General features: G+C 53.2%; 1 protein-coding gene across 5 annotated transcripts in view; it reads right to left on the reverse strand.

The window, feature by feature from the left end:
- Nucleotides 1–100: 100 nt before the first annotated feature.
- PASK (PAS domain containing serine/threonine kinase) overlaps nucleotides 101–17238 on the reverse strand; it is a 39029-nt gene continuing 21891 nt past the window's right edge. For 3 of the 5 annotated variants that reach the window (XM_059053712.2, XM_067027364.1, XM_067027365.1), the window contains exons 10-18: nucleotides 15651–17059; nucleotides 14488–14669; nucleotides 13933–14100; nucleotides 10017–10142; nucleotides 9790–9924; nucleotides 6181–6380; nucleotides 2978–3111; nucleotides 1291–1437; nucleotides 101–703 (exon numbers count right to left, since the gene is read on the reverse strand). In XM_059053712.2, the coding sequence (XP_058909695.1) occupies nucleotides 453–703; nucleotides 1291–1437; nucleotides 2978–3111; nucleotides 6181–6380; nucleotides 9790–9924; nucleotides 10017–10142; nucleotides 13933–14100; nucleotides 14488–14669; nucleotides 15651–17059 (2752 nt within the window). In that variant the 3' untranslated portion in view covers nucleotides 101–452. Of the gene's footprint in view, nucleotides 704–1290; nucleotides 1438–2977; nucleotides 3112–3142; nucleotides 3917–5698; nucleotides 5876–6180; nucleotides 6381–9789; nucleotides 9925–10016; nucleotides 10143–13932; nucleotides 14101–14487; nucleotides 14670–15650; nucleotides 17060–17238 lie in introns of those variants that run through there. The other 2 variants (XM_067027366.1, XM_067027367.1) reach the window with 2 other exon arrangements.

The following is a 17238-nucleotide window of genomic DNA, read 5'->3' on the forward strand; positions in this document are numbered from 1 at the left end:
CTCCAGCTGTGGCAAGTGGAGATGCACAAACGGAAAAATAAAGAAATGAAGTACTTCCCTTACCAGCACTGTAGAAGAATTCACATGGTCCAAGTCAGGGTAACTGTTTACTAACAAAGTTGCTTTAATTTGGAAAACGTTCAAGGAAATAAATTAATGAAATAGTCTGGTCATTTGGTGAACAGGTACTACACATTCCACATATCAGACGAGCATATACCAAGTCAGGAAGCAGAAACACAGGCACATATACAAAAGTAGAAAGAGGGTTAAAAACCTTTTGTATGCCTTTGGGGATTTCACAAATTAGAAGCCTTTTAATAGTAAAAAATAGTACAAAACTCAATTGAACACTAGAATGTTTTTTACAAGGCCATGAAAAAAAATGAATTCCAAGTCTATTTTACAACCCTAAAACAATATAGTATCCCTGGCTTCTGTTGTAACATTTATCAAGCTTGCCTATGAGGTTTTACACAGTGTACTGGGCCTGATTCTTGAGAACTTACTTTCTCTGAATGGAAGGGGCCTGAATATAACATGACTTCCGGAGTGAAGGAGAGCGGCAGGGAGCTGGGTCTCCCGGCGCTTAGGGGCCTCTCTGCCCTCGCACATGAAGCCCTGCGCGGCTCCGGGGCCCGAGCCACTGCACCTGGGCTCCTGCCCTCCAGCTCCAGGCCGACCGTGGACAGAACTACGCTCTCTAAAGAAAGAAAAAGATACAGTGTCACCTGCCAACAGCAAGATTCTAAAATACTTTGCTTCTCTTTGGAGAAATTCTTAGGAGCAAAAGACATCAGGGGAACCCTTCGGAACCCAACTGGCGATGTTCTAGACTCCCTGGACCCTGCTGTGTTGCCGGGGATTCTACGTCCAGAGCCACAAACAATGCCCACTCTGAGCAGCGGGGACCAGACACGTGGGGCTGCCGCTCCCAGCTGTGGGCCCCCGGGGCCCCCCAGACCATCGCACTCCTCGTCTGGGCCTTATCCTCCCTTTCAGGCCGCTCAGACCACCGCCAGCTGCACTTCTCAAATTCTCTGCCGCAGCCCTCAATCCCGGCTGCGGGTTCCTCCTTGTCAGGGGCTCCTGGGGGCACTCACCCACTTTCCAAAGCCCCTGGTGGTGTTGAGGGACCTCTGGAGTCTGTCTCACAGGCGACAAGCCAGCTCTGGGCCCTGACGTTCATGTCCAGGGCAGCACAGAGGAAGGAAGCTCGCCCTCCCCCAAGACCCGGGAAGCAGCCTGGGAACCGCCTCAGCCCCGAGGGGCACGGGCCTCGCCTCTCACCTGGCTCGTTTAGTCGACACACCTCTTCCCAGGTATAGTCAGCCAGGTTCACAGGCTGCGTCACCCAGGGGTCTGTCACCAGCTTCTCCAAGGTGGTGCGCTGCTCGGGGACAGGCTGTAGCAGCCCAGACATGAGGTTCATGAGATCTGGGGACAGAAAGGCGTGTGGCCAGAAGACTGACACAGGGCCCAGGCTGGGGGCAGGTGGAGTGCATTTCACAGCTGCAGGCCCTGGGTCCGACGGGACAGGAGGTGGCTCTGGATCCCCACTTCTAACCAGCACTCTGAGGGTTCTGGAATGTGGGGTCCCAGCAAGGCTTCAGGAGGGGCTGTGGGAGATGTCTGTTGCCTCTGAAAGGAAAGCTTGGAGCTCGAGACCCCATCTTGCTCACCATGCCAAGTGTGGCAGCTCCTAACCTGGGCCTGCTCTAAGGGACTCTGGGGGTGCAGAGCTCTGGACACGGGGATCACGTGACAGGACGGGGGTGGGAGGTGGCCGGCAGCGGAGCCCCAGGTCAGTCCCCACAGGAAGGCAGCACGAGCTCTGAGAAGAGCCCCCAGCCCTGAGTCTGGATCTGGGTCCCATTTCCTTTTAGTGTCACCTCAGCCAGGGCCACTCCAAGCCTCACTGTCCCAAGTGGGAGAGCCTGCGGAGCAGCCCCGTGGGCAGAGCTGCAAGAGCCATGGTACCGTGGAATCCAGAACGTTGGCAAAGCTCTACAAATCTTCTTCTAGGCTTCTCTGCACTGAACTGTGCACCCCCCTACCCAGACTGGGAGGTGACGAGGGCTAGACAAGGTCATGAGGAGGGGCCCCTGCGACAGTGTCAGTGCTCTTATCAGGAGAGACACGAGAGGGCCTGCTCTCTCCCTCTCTCTGCCACACGGGGACACAGGAAAAGGCAGCCGTCTGCAAGCCAGGAACAGAGCTCCCACCAGGAACCACATCTGCCAGCACCTTGATCTCGGCCTCTCAGCCTCCAGACTGAGAAATAAATGTCTGTGCTTTAAGCCCCCAGTCTGCGGTGTCCTGTCATGGAAGCCTGAGCGGACTGAGACACAGGTTTCTAACCTAAGCAAAGAACCCAAGGCACAGACTTGATTCACGAGGACACTCATCGCCTCACTGCCTGTAACGATGAATGATCACTCCGGCATCACAGAATGTCCCTGTGTCACTCATGTCTGAGAGACCTCAGAACCCCGTGGCCCAGCTCCCAGGAGCACCTCCAGGCAGGGGCCGTGAGTGCCCCACTCCAGGCCTACCGCCCGGCGGTCCTCACTGCAGACGCAAACCACCGCCCATGGCCCTGGGGGAGCCGGCTCACGGGAGCTCGAGGTGGGACGGAAACCCCCAGGTTGCACACGAGCGGCCGGGGGGCCGAGTCCATCCTTTGCCCTCCCCCACAGGTGACCTTACAGTCACTGCCACGGCCGTGCTCAAAGACTGCTAGCATGTGCGCATGCTTCAGAAGAGGGCCCTATGGTCCAAAGGGAAACTCTCCTAAAAATAAAGTTGTGATGTTTTAAAGTCATATTCAAATCGTCCTTACGTTCAGATCAAAGTCCGAGAAGAATGGAAAAGAGAGAGAGCTGGGCTATGGGCCCGGACCTGGGTGCGCTGCTCTCGCAGACGGGAAGCTGGTGCAACGCTGGTGCCCGTCCGCCAAGCCACCGCGTGAGCTCACCTTCTGACACCAGGTACGGGGGGTTTATCACGGCCTCCAAGGTCTCCTCCAGCTCGCAGAAGGGGTTCTCCTCGAAGATCAGCGTGTACAGTGCGACGCCCATTGACCACATCTCCAGCTCCGGCCCCTTGTAACTGCGGGAAGGAGAGAAAGCACTCAGGGCACAGGGCCGGCCCCGCACGTGTGCCCGGCACCCGCACGAGTCACCCGAGAGTGGCTTCCAGGGAGACGCGCCACACTCCTCGACCACGTCCTCAGCGCCGGCACGTCTGCCCCCAGCCAGGCGCCGGCCACGTGCTGCGGAGGGAGAGGAAAAGCAAAGCCCCACTTGGCAGCTGAGAGACAGTCAGGAGATGGCACGGGGGCAGAGCAGAGTGCCTCCCCGGGGGCTTCCTGGAGGAGGTGGAGAGAAGGCCCGGGAGCGCAGGCAGAGTGCCAGGCGCAGGACAGAGGAGAGTGAGTGAGAAGGGCCTGGAGAGAGGGAGTGAAGGCCGCCGGCGGCTGGAGGAGCAGGCTTCAGGGAGCAGCTCCCTGGGTGCTCTTTGTTAGCGCCTGTGGCTATAAACACCCGCATCCCATCCACCATTTCCTGGGCACCTGTGAGATGCTGGCGCTCTGCAAGGCATGTACCTGGTTTAACCCTCATCCTCACAGCAAACCAGCAAAATACATATCACCTTGGTTCCACGTAGAAGAGACGAGGCCACTGCTGGGTGGGCCCGGGAGCCAGGCTGACGGCCCCCCACGCACCAGTCCCCGTGCCGCCCACCACGGTGGTGCCTCGGGTCTGGAGCTCGGGGAGGGGGACAGTCTGGCCCCAAGAGACTTGGGCAGCAACGTCTTTGCAGCAGAACAGGAATGTAGACAAGGTGGCCGAGAGAACTGGTGAGAAGAGGGCCCAGGACAGAGCCCTCTGCCTTCCAGGGGGCCGCAGAGAGCCTGGGGACATCAGGAGACGGAAAACCAACGGGCAGTAGGGGCGGGGGGCTGGGCCCCAGGAGAGAAGAGGGGCCAGGCGGGGAGGGGCCACGAGGACAGACCTCAGGGAAGTGAGGGGATGAGACAATGCTACAGCCAGAAAATCAGATTTGGCAGTTTTTGTTTTGTGCCATTTATGTTTTGGAGAAAGACATTTCAAGAATTTTGGAGGCTAGGGCTTCCCTGGTGGCGCAGTGGTTGAGAATCCGCCTGCTGATGCAGGGGACACAGGTTCGTGCCCCGGTCGGGGAAGATCCCACATGCCGCGGAGCAGCTGGGCCCGTGAGCCATGGCCACTGAGCCTGCGCGTCTGGGGCCTGTGCTCCGCAACGGGAGAAGCCGCAACAGTGAGAGGCCCGCGTAACACACACACACACACACACACACACACACACACACACACACACACACACACACACACACAAAAAAGAATTTTGGAGGCTAAAGAGAAAAATCCAATAGACTAGAACAGGGGTCAGCAAACTTTTGCTATAAAGCACCAAACAGTAAATATTTCAGGCTGGGGCCATGTGGCCTCTGTCCACCAGGGCAGCACAGAAGCAGCCACAGACACTACGTGAGCCGACAGGACTGTAGCTATGAGAACAGGTGGGGGCTGGATCTGCCGCCCCTGGAGTAGAAGGACATGAAAACAAGAGGGAGGAACGGGATGTAGAACCGGGCAGTGAAGGTCCCCGCGATGCTCTGGCGTCTGTCCCTCTAACCACAAGCCCTCCTGGAGAGACACGTCCTAACCACACAGCTCCAAAGTACATGTAGGTAGTACAGGATAATACCTGTGGTCCGGATCTGACTGGATTTCATTTCATATGTGTACAGACACACTCCGTTTACATGTGGACAAGACAGAAATCCATGCATACGCAGGAAAAACACTGAGCACCGTTTTCATGCAAGCCCACCAGCACCTGAGCTACATCAGTGTCCTTTCCTCTCCCAAGTTCCCTGAGACCAGGCCCTGCCCAGGCTGGGCCCCTCCAGCTCACAGGCTTCTGGGGCACAGAGATGTAAACACGGCCCGCACCCCTGCTTCTCCTCTCAGCCAGAGCAAGAGGCTTGGCGCGCCCCGAGCTGACACATGCCGGGCCAGTCAGCGACAGCACCTCTGGCCAGGAGTGGACCCAGCTTCAGCCTGGACCCTCTGCATTAGTACTTTTTCTGTTGCTTGATATCGTACATGGCCAGCCCAGCAATATATTATTGGACTAGATTACTAGTATTGTCATCAAAATAAATAAACCAACTAAAAAAAAATCCTCCATTCATTTGAAGAGTCCCAAGTTTTGGGACTCTTTTTATCTTTCTCTTAACTTTTTTTTTTCTTTTTTTTTTTAAATTTATTTATCTTTGGCTACATTGGGTCTTCATTGCTGCACACGGGCTTTCTCTAGTTTTATTGAGCTGGGGCTACTCTTCATTGCGGTGCATGGGCTTCTCATTGCGGTGGCTTCTCTTGTTGCGGAGCACGGACTCTAGGCATGTGAGCTTCAGTAGTTGTGGCTCGCGGGCTCTAGAGCGCAGGTTCAGTAGTTGTGGCGCACAGGCTTAGTTGCTTCATGGCATGTGGGATCTTCCTGGACCAGGGATTGAACCCATGTCCCCTGCATTGGCAGGCGTATTCCTAACCACTGCACCACCAGGGAAGCCCTCTCTTTTTTTTTTAATATACTTTTTAAAAAATATATTTATTTATTTATTTATTTATTTATTGGCTGTGTTGGGTCTTTGTTTCTGTGTGAGGGCTTTCTCTAGTTTCGGTGCGCGGGCCTCTCACTGTCGCAGCCTCTCTTGTTGTGGAGCACAAGCTCCAGACGCGCAGGCTAAGTAGTTGCGGCTCACGGGCCTAGTTGCTCCGCGGCATGTGGGATCTTCCCAGACCAGGGCTCGAACCTGTGTCCCCTGAATTGGCAGGCGTATTCCTAACCACTGCACCACCAGAGAAGCTCTCTCTTAATTTTTAATTATATGAAACTCCAAACATAAAAGTTGAGGAAATAATATACTGAACCTCTGTCTCCATCCCCCAGCTTCCCTGACCCACCTTACTTTTCCTGCCTGCCTGCCCACTTATTTCCCAAACATACTTCATCACTCAACACCCTCGTCAAAGAGGCACAAACTGAAACCATTTTTCCCCCAAAACCCCACCACCAGCAGGTCTGATGGCAGGTGTGACAACAGGCTGCAGCTCCCATGATACGTACGGGTTTCCCATGAGGACTTCAGGCGCGCAGTACTCAATCGTCCCACAGAAGGTATAGAACAGCTTGCCCCTCTCCAGGTAGGCAGCCGAGCCAAAGTCTATGAGCTTGATTGTAAAATCCTCAGCGATCACGATGTTCTCGTCCTTGATGTCCCGATGAACGATGCTCTTGGAGCGCAGGTATCCCACTGCTGACACCAGCTGAAATCAGGAGGCCACAGGGGACTTTTTAAAAGGCAATTCAAGTAGCACATGAATTTAAATTAAGGATTAAGAAGAAAAAAAGAAAAGAACAACAACAAAGAAGAAAGAGTTCTCTAACTCATCACAAACCGGTGACAGGAAGGACTGTGTAGGCTGCGGACTGCACACGGCTGAGCCAGAGGAGAAGCAGCTCCAGGCAGCGTGCTCACTGTGGCTGGCTCACATCATGCCCGCAGGGCAGCAACGCAGACCTAGGATTCTTTTCTTTAATTTCATTATTTATTATTATTATTATTTTGTGATAAGACACCTACGACACGGTCTACCCCCTCAGCAAACCTTAAAGTACACCACACAGCATCGTGAGCTATAGGGACCATGCGGCGCAGCAGACCTCTAGGACTTACTCATCCTGCAAAACTGAAACTTTGTATTCTTTCACTGACACCCCCATTCCTCCCTCCCCCAGATAAATCTGGGAGTTTTAAGTTCTCTGTCTGTGTGCTACCAATGAAACCTCCTCAGCAGACACAGAACGACCATCTTGGGAGGAAAGACAGACAGACCATGGCAGAAGCTACAAAGACACATGGTGGGCACCTTAATGAGTGTGGGCTGGTTGCACGGGAGGCGGCCCTAGAGAAGGCCTGACTCCACCACCTCTGGTTCACAGTGAGGGACAGTGATCTGCCCAGAGTTCACATGGCAACTCGGGAGCAGAGCTGGGGACAGAAGCCAAGTCTCCAAACTCCTACTTCAAGGCTCTGGAAGCTCCTCAAAGAGCAGCACTGAGTGTCAGCCATATGTTCCCCAACATGTGTGGAATTCTCGACCATGTGAATTTAAAGTAACTCCCCAGGAAATGGGCTTCATTTCAACAAACCAAGTACATTAGTCTCCACCGTGAGAGGGTAAAGCTGTCTGCCTGCACTGCACATTTGGTGAACAGAGATCAACAAAAGTAGCACCTCAGTTAAGTTTAAGTAAGTTTAGTACAATTTCTGACCCCATTCATAATTTGGACACCAACTGTACCGATCAACATAGTGATTTTGGGGCTTCCCTGGTGGCACAATGGTTAAGAATCCGCCTGCCAATGCAGGGAACACGGGTTCAAGCCCTGGTCCGGGAAGATCCCACATGCCGCGGAGCAACTAAGCCCGTGCACCACGACGACTCAGCGCACGCGCCACAACTCCTGAAGCCCGCGCACCTAGAGCCCACGCTCTGCATCGAGAAGCCACCGCAATGAGACGCCCACACACCACAACAAAGAGCAGCCCCCACTTGCCGCAACTAGAGAAAGCCTGCGCTCAGCAACGAAGACCCAATGCAGCCAAAAATTTTAAATAAATAAATAACATAGTGATTTCATGGATGTAGTCAGTCATTTACATCATTAGAGACAACTTTATATTTACAGATGAATATCTTTGAGTCAGAAGCAATAGTTCATGGCAGACAAACTAAGCTGAATTAATTAACTTTAAATAAATAAATGAATGTATATTTACATACACATGCATGCAAACATATACATACCTGCACGTTTATATAAAGAAGAATGCATGTGCACGTGTACACACAGACATACGTGTGCATACGTACACGTGCGTGTCTATACTTATACATTCACATATATATATATACTTTTACATGTATATGTACATACTTATACATACACACATGCACATGTACATATCAGGCTCCAGCTGGGAAACAGAGACCACACGTTAATCTGAACATGGAAGGCGTCATCAGGTTTATTAACTACAAAGGGGTAAAGAACCTGAACGGGAGTGGCTGCTCTTCCTGCAGGCCCCACCCCATGATCCCAGCTGCACAGGAGAGCAGTTCGCCAAGCAGAGCCACAGATCCGGAGCTGAGAGGCACTTACACTAATACCTGGCACTGTACATACATGCGTTTATATGTAATAATGTAGTTCTGTAGAGTTGTGAATCCATGTTTACATATAACAACACTTATTATATAGAGAGATTTACAAAGGAGCTATAAAGTTAGAAAGTACTTAACACTAGAATTACCTGTATCAGTAGCCCCAAATTCACAACGGTTGGATACCAGCTATTGATAAGTGACTCCTAATGTTATGTCATACTGACACTCTGTTTGCCATGAAGATTTCAGAAACAAATCTTTGCCATGAAGCAAAGTAGATGCGTAAATAACCTTCCAAAATAGCAAGGGGGGAGAGGTGACATTCTTCAGGCGGAACAATGATGACTGAAACTTACAAGTAGGTGCCTCAGAAATTTAATTTCACAAATCCAATAACTTCTGGGAGCTTATAGCTTTGAGGAAGAAATGTCAATCCATGGAAGCTGTCATTAGAAATCAAGTCAGCTCCAGGAAACGAAGAGCAAATCTGTGAATTGGTCACAGCCCCCTCCCAGGTATCTCTCCATCTTTTCCAGGGAGCTAGGAATCGTCTAGAATGGAACTACCACATTATTAAAACTAAAACAAGAATTGCCGTCTCCCCCTCCCCACCCTGCCACCCAATCTCTCCCTCTCATAGGACACCTTTCCACTTCCCTGGTCACGCTCCCATCCCAAAAACTAACAAGTGGACTAGCATCAATACACAGATAGACACAAAAGAGATCAAGACAAATACTCACTGTAAAATGAGATTGCCAGAACCGCAACCCCCGTGGACTAATTAGCTGCACAGCTATGTTCATTAAGCACTTCCTGTGTGCAGGACTCATGTGTGCTGCACAAGGGCCTTAGAGGCACTCTCTGATTTTACCCCAACAGCCTCACGATGCTGGCACTAGAATGATTTCTACCTACAAATGAGCAATGATTTCCCATTGGTGAACAAGGATTCAGATCAAATGCACAATCTCAAAACCCAATCTGGTAGCTTTGTTGGTCCTTTTTTTTTTTTTTTGCGGTACACGGGCCTCTCACTGTTGTGGCCTCTCCCGTTGCGGAGCGCAGGCTCAGCGGCCGTGGCTCACGGGCCCAGCCGCTCCGCGGCATGTGGGATCTTCCCGGACTGGGGCACGAACCCGTGTCCCCTGCATCGGCAGGCGGACTCTCAACCACTGCACCACCAGGGAAGCCCTGTTGGTCCATTTTTGAGATGGCTGTGGATATTGTAGGGATATAAGTAAACTTGAATCATCAAACCCACGTCTGCTATCATTCCAGGATAGTACCTGGCCTCATTCTTCCTTCCCCACCTTACTCTCTCTGCTTCGCTTCATCCATAGAATTCTCTTCTCAAGATACATATCCTACTCAATAAAATCCAAAAACCGAAGGCCAGATCCAGCTCACAGAGAGAACATAGAGTGTATCACTCATCCCTGCAGCCCTGGGCCCAGGCAGCCAGGCCCACACTCTCCCCCAGGCGGCTCTGGCATGCTCTCACCTGTCGGAAGATGTAGCTCGCCAGGGGCTCATCGAGGCTGGGATGGCAGTCGATGAACGCAAAGAGGTCCAGGCCGGAGCCGTGCTTCTCCATCACCAGCTGAAAGAACTCTTGGTTTTCAAATACATCCAGTACCTGGAAAGACACAAAGCTGGGTCTGGCCCTGCTGGGGTACCTTCAAGACAATGAACTCGAGAAGTGATGTGTGACAACAGCTCTCCCTCCACCTTGATGATGTTGGCGTGCTCCACCCTGGACAGGATGGCAATCTCTAAAGTGACTTTCCCAAGTTTGGGATCCTCAATCCAACAATCCTCCAAAACCTTCTCCTTCTTAATAAACTTCACCACCACCTGCGAGGAAAACAGAGAGAATGTGACGCAGCCATCCCCGCCGTGCCTCTGGCAGCCCGTTGTGGCCGCTGCTCTACCTCCACCCCCAGCCCCGCTGAGCCCCAGGGACATGAAGGAAGGAACCTAACAACAAGCCTCCAGCGCGAGCAGACAGAGAAGCAAGTCAGCAGCCGACCGGAAGTACTGACTAGGGGACCTGCCCGATCTAGGAAGTGGGCGGACGGGGGCGACGGCGGAGCGACAGGTGCTCCCCCAGAGCACCGCATGTCACCCCAATTTCTCAGCCGAGTACTGGGTGTCCTGGCTGAGGAAATGAAACAAGAGACCTGAGAACTAGAAGAAATGAACAAAAACTGTCATTCATGTTGATCCTGAGAACTAATCAGAGAGTTCAGCAAGACAGATGGACACAAGATGAATACAGAAAAAACGGTGTTAGTCAATGATAGTCAACTGGAGTGTGGAATAGAAAAAAAAGACACCGTTAGTAAAGGAAACCAACCCTCTAGGTCAATGAATGACAACCCTGCCCCTCAACAAAACACCTGCTCCCAGGTGGGTGCTGGGCACGCGGTGAGCAGTGATCACGGGCCGGGCCTGCTCCGCACGTCAGCAGGAGACCCCAAACCAGCCGACAGAGAGCCCCGCCCTCACAGAGATCCGCATCTGCCGGGAAGCAGACGATACCCGAGATGCGCCGCGGGTCAGGAAAAGCGAGGGCCGAGAAGGAGCGGCTGAACGGGGAAGTGCCGGGCGGCGGGGCCGGGGGGGCTTCCTGAGGCGGCGGCTCCCGAGAGGGGCCGGGGGACGGCCCTGCAGGCAGGGAAGATGGGGGAGGCTCTGCGCGTGGTGAGCAGGGGGCACACGGGGCGAGGGCAGAAGCAGGGAGACCACGTGGGAGCTTCTGCAATATCCAGTCACCCCACAATAACCTGGAGAAGAAAGGTGGTGGCTTGGGTGCCAGCCTGTGCGTGGCGACGAGTGGACAAAATCCGAAGATGCTTCGAGGGGAGGGGCACCATGATTTAACAGGTCAGATGAGAGACACAAGGGAAAGCAAGAAGATGGGGGTGGAAGCAAGGCTGGCGGCCCGAGGAGCCAGGCTACCGGGCACGGGAAGGATGATGGAGTCAGGCGGGGCTGGCGCAGCGCAGACGGCAGAGCTCGAGTTCGCGTGTTTGCAGGGAGCTGCCCGCTGCCCGTCCAGCTGCAGGTTCAGGGAGACAAGGAACGAGGCCTCCACGGCCTCCACACACACCTAACATGAGCTTCAGGGGGAACAATAATAGAACGAGAGAAGAGAATCCTCTTATCGTAAAGAAAGCTCTAAACATCTAGACTGAAGTCTTACCAAGTGTCGAGCAAGAATAAAGAACACACACACACACAGAGAGAGAGAGAGAGAGAGAGAAATACATCCTGGTGAACTTTCTGAATTCTGAAGATTAAAAAAGAAAACAAAAACTGAAAGGATAAAAATCAAGTTGCTGGCAGCAAAATTCACTTCAAAATAATGGTAGACGACAATAGACACCATTGTGTGCCTAAAACGTTCTGAGAGGAAAAAGGCACATCTCCACTAAAATATGAGGGAAAAAAACACACCTTAATACATGTAAGGATTCCGAGTGGAACACCCATACATCCTTCCTAGAAAAATTAGTAACAAATATATTCCAGCAAACGAAACATGCAGGAAAGAGAAGAAACTGGATACAAAAACACTGGAGGTTTAACAAAAGCAGGACAAGACTTGTACACTGAAAACTATAAAACATTGCTGAGAAATGAACACAACATTATTAATCAACTATACTCCAATATAAAATAAAACTTTTTAAAAATAAAGTAAATGAAATAAAATTTTAAAAACATTGTTGAAAGAAATTAAAGATCTGAATAAACGGACAGACATCCCATGTTTGTGGATCAGAAGAATTGATACTGTTAAGATGGAAACACCCTGCAAATCGATCTGCACTCTCTGTCCTGAGAACTAGACCCGAACCCTTCAAAGTATACTTTCTGACTGGCTGCTTTACTTAATCATGTGTTGGCCTAATGACATTTACATTGACATCCCTGTTTTCTGAAAGGCAAAATTACTCATGTGGCTTCTTTTTAAACCAACAGAAGAACTCTGGGGCTCCTTTCTTCTTCCTTAGGTATAAAGGTCTAAGGAAACCAGCAGAGCCTTTTGGATTCCTGATCCAAACCAAGAGTGAGAAGATCTGCCTCAAATAAATTAAAGATGACAATAGAAACTTAAGAACGAGACTGCTTAGAAACACGTGACACCCAGAGCAGCATGTGTTTAAACCTCTAGAAAGTGGCCGAGTGCACTCAGACAACTCAACACTGCACAAGCTTTTATTATTAAGTAACAGCTTAAAAAAACACATTCAATCTAATAAGCTAGAAAAATAGCAAAATTAACTCGTAGAAAGTACAAGAAAAGAAATTTAAAGAAAACAAAGCAAATATTTGATTAAAAAATAGGCAATTCTTTGGCAAGTCTAGCAAAGAGGAGAGCGAGGACAGCCAAGGGGACGAGACTCGCCACAGAAACCCCTGCAGACGTGACGTCACAGGTGCTGGTCACCACCAGTGTCCCCAACTCTGCAGGCCTCACAAAACTGACAGAGAAAAAAGAAAAAACACTTACGTATGAATATAAATGAAAAAATCCCAAATAAAAATATTAGCAAGCCAAATTCAGCAACGCATTAAAAGAATGGTATAACACAATTGAGGAGTGAGTCTATGCATGGAAGTTGACTGTTGTTATTCATATATTAATAAAGGAAACAAAGATACGATCATCGCAATAGATGCTGAAAAGACATCTGATAGAACTCAACGCTCATTCTTTAAAAAAAAAATTTAGTGAACTGAAAATAAAATGAAGTATCCTCAAACAAAAGGTATCCATCAAAAAATAGGGCTTCCCTGGTGGCACAGTGGTTGAGAATCTGCCTGCCAATGCAGGGGACACGGGTTCGGGCCCTGGTCTGGGAAGATCCCACATGCAGCGGAACAACTAAGCCCGTGAGACACAACTCCTGAGCCTGTGAGCCTGCGCATCTGGAGCCTGCACTCCACAACTGGGGAGGCCGTGACAGTGAGAGGCCCGCGCACCGCGATGACGAGTGGCCCCCGCTCTCCGCAACTGGAGAAAGCCCTCGCACAGAAACAGAGACCCAACACAGCCAAAAATAAATAAATAAATTTTAAAAATAAAAAGAGCCGTTGGAATTGACAGAGGACCACCCCGAGGTCGGGTAGCGTACCTGTTAGTCCACAGGGCTCTGCAGGTCCTAGCCAAGGTGACAGCAGGAAGGAAAAGAGGCGATGAGATGTAAGCAACAGAGAAAGAGACAGGATTGCCACTGCTGGCAGAGGAAGAAAATCCAAAGGATCCACTGAAAAATCACCAAAACCAACAAGAGTCTGATACAGATCCTTGAGGTATCAACCCAAGCACAGAGCTTTGGTAAATTGCAGAAGTGACTAGAAGCCGCCATGGTGAAGGGGTCCCATACTGGCCCTCCCAGGAATCGGCAGGCCGGGCCCAGGGACACCAGGGCAGTCTACGGGGTTCGCCGGGACAGGCAGCATGGCGACCATGCCAGCTCCCCCGAATCACGAAACACCCAGGCAACTACAAGTCTAGTCACAACGGGACTTGGGAGGGAGGGGCGGTGGCTCTAGGGCACATTACAGGATGAGGTATGCAGCTGGGCAGCCAGCCCCTCAGCACGCAGACCCCACCCCTGCAGGAGCCCAGTACCTCCTTATTGGCTTCCTGGTCCACCGCCGTCCACACGAAGCCGAAGGCCCCGCTGCCGATGGGGCTGAGCGTGCTGTACTTGCGGGAGTACGCGCCCTCGCAGGCCGCCAGCCCCTCCAGCTCCACAGCCCTGGGGGGCTCCTCAATCCAGGGTTTGCTTGCGAGCGCCTGCGAACGCAAAGGGAGGTCCGAGAGACCGCACGCCACGCACTGAAGGAGCCAGGCAGCAGCAGGCCGAGCGGCGACAGCGGTGCCCACGCCCTGTGTTGCCCCTCCCCGCTCTTCCCAGGCCCACGGGGTCCCCAGCCCGAGACCTGCTCTCCACGGGGTACACCAGGGGCCTCGACACGTCGGTCCAGACTGGCACACACCTGGACCCCACCGTTCACACGGAGACACACAGATTTGAAGTCCCACACGTGGCTTGATACTCACAGAATGTCAGAGACAGACCCTACGTAGACCCTCTTCCCGTCCCAGAGGACACACACAGAGAGAGAGAGATGCTGACTGGGAGAGGCGGGTGGAAGGCAGGAGCTGACTTCAGTCACCAACCTCCCCCAGGCTGGCTCCAGACAGCTCGCAGAAGGAGTGGGAGGAGCTGGGCAGGCTGGTCAGGAGCAGGCGGGTCCGCAGGGCCGAGTCCAGGTGACCGTGCAGGAGGTCCTTCATCAGCCAGCAGCAGAAGAGGGTGGACGAGCCCTGGAGCTCCACCCGCTTCACTTCAAACTGCACACCTGAGGACAGAAGGGGAGACCAAAAACGCCCGCTGCTGTCACCACAGCAGTGTCATGTCCCCCGGAACAGGATAAAGCCAACAGACAGCGCCTGGGGCAGGGGCAGAGGGCACCGAGCCCGGAGAAGGGCAAAGCTGAGGCTGGCGGCCGCATCACCTCCCGCCGGCGCAGGGTCAGCAACCCAGCATGTCCTCGGAGGCAGCTGGAGGCCAGGGGACTCAGGAGAGACCCGCCACCAGCCACCGACTCGGACGAGCCTGGAAAACTTGCCCCCAACACCCTCCACAGGAGTCTGGCTCAGGAGCCACCTAACTGTACACATCACCGTGCACGCGTGAGCGTTGACACAGCCTCCTGGGAATACAGCAAATCAAAGGTAGCTATCGGGGAGGTTTACAGGTGATTTTATTTTCTTCTTTTTGTTTATATTGTCTAATATTTCTGCAAATAACACATATTACTTATGTAACTCTTTTAAGTTTGGGAAAAAACCCTGGTAACCAACACTACGAAATCAGCAATGAGGAAACAACTGGCTGAAATATGGCACTGTTAGGAAATTAGGAAAAGAAAAAGGGACGAGTGAAGGGGTCTAACGGCCACACCCCCAGAATGGAGATTCTGACACCAGAGCAGCCTGAACCCCGACAGCATACGGAAAACCACCCCCAGCCCCTCAGCCACACCTGCCTCCTGGTGTGGCCCCTGGGAGCCCACCCCCTGCTGCACCGCACAGAGGGCCTGGGCCCCTGGGCTGCCCCCTCCCGGGCACACGCACCTGTAATCCTCACTTCGAAGAGGTAAACTCTAACCTTGGTTCTTTATTTAATATAATACCTCATTCCTGCCAAAACGATTCCGGGGGTGAAGCCCCATCAGACACCAGGACCAGGAAGCGCCCCTGACCCCGCTGCGCCGCGCTCTCGGGGCAGCAGGGCAATGGGGGACCGGGCCCCCCCGCCGCCCCCCACCTGCACGTACTCAGCTGCGAGCCGTCTCGGTGGTAACAGCTCCCCGCGTAGGCGCCCTCCTGGATCTCGTGCTGCAGGCCGGCGGCCCCAAGCGGCACAGGGCCATCTGCTCTCACAGGTGTGGAGGTGACCTGGAGGCTCGGCCTGGGTGCCTCTAACGGGGACGCATCCATGGGGCCGGCTCCCGACACAGGAGGGACGCGGTCCAGGCTCTCTCGGCCATCCAGGTCATAGTGTTCGGAGGACACCAAGCAAGTCCGCGAAGGTTCTGTTCCATCCAGCCCCAGACAGCTCTCGCGGAACCGCCGGCCTTCACCCAGATGGAAGTAGGTGCCAGTCAGCAGTAACAACTCCCGGTCGTCCAGGACTTCTGACCTCTGCCTGCGTAAACCACCCACGTCCACATCAGAGACCCCCAGCGAAGGGGAGCGGGTCCCCCCGAGCTCAGACGTAGCACAGGAACAGTTCGAAGAAGTTCGGTCTGTCCATTCTCTGAAAACGAGTTCCTTGAGGTTCCAGGAAAACGAATTCTCACCAGCCTCCCGGGCCTCCATGGCCTCTGGGGCACCGGGCAGGTCAGTGGCAAGGGCGTAGCAGGCCGAGGAGCTGCCCGAGCGGCCACCGTGCAGGTCTGTGCCTCCCAGGTCACACAAGGATGCAGGGGAGGAGGGTGGGGGCTGCTCTGTGGGGAGCAGCTCGGCGTAGGTGACACCCCGAGGCGCCGCAAAGCTCGGCGCGGACGGCTGCTCCTTCATCAAGCACGTCCCCTGGCACGGCTCATCCAAAGAAGGCGTCGAGAGCAAGGGCTGCACCGTCCCCGAGGGGCTGGGGGCCGAGTCCGGGCTTCCCTGCTGAGCGCTCCACTCTCCCTCGAATCCAGGGCCGCGCACCGGGAGGCCCTGCCCTGCCGGCTGACCCACAGCGTGGGGCCTGGCCTTGGTGGCATCAGCCCCGTGGTTTGAATCGCTGGCACCACTCGAGACCCTCCGTCCCAGCTGTGTCTCCTGATACAGGCCACCCTTTCCAGCACCACTGGTCCCATCTGTACTTGGCACTGGTGTTTCAGAGTCTTCATGGGAAGCACATGGTTTTGTGTCCACTGGGTCAGACCTGGCTCCTCCCAGAAGGTCCTGCCTGAGGCTCTCTGCTGTTGCCGGCTGCTCTAAGACAGCGCTCTGCTCGTCCTCTGGCGACAACCGTCGGCCAGGGTCTGACGGGCATCCCCCTGGCATGTTTCGCTGGCCCTCGGGCAGTGACTGTTCCTGGGCTGGCGGGCTTCCCTCCGGGATATTTTGCTGGTCCTGGGGTGACGGCTGTTGGCCATGGGCTGGTGGGCTTCCTTCTGGCCTGTTTTGCCGGTCCTTGGACAATGACTGCTTGCTGTGGGCTGGCCGGCTTCCTTCTGGGATGCTGTCCACCCTGGGGATTGTTATACGGATGACATAGTCACTGAGGAGCCACAGAATAGTCAAGAAAAAGAGATCACAGGGCTTCCCCCTTGATTAGAGACCAGCACCATGCATTTAACGCCATAAACTTATGACAGAAAAAAAAAGGATTTATAACAAAATTTAAAAATGAAGAACCAACTCACATAT

The sequence above is a fragment of the Kogia breviceps genome, chromosome 2, assembly GCF_026419965.1.
Source record: "Kogia breviceps isolate mKogBre1 chromosome 2, mKogBre1 haplotype 1, whole genome shotgun sequence".
NCBI lineage: Eukaryota > Metazoa > Chordata > Mammalia > Artiodactyla > Physeteridae > Kogia > Kogia breviceps.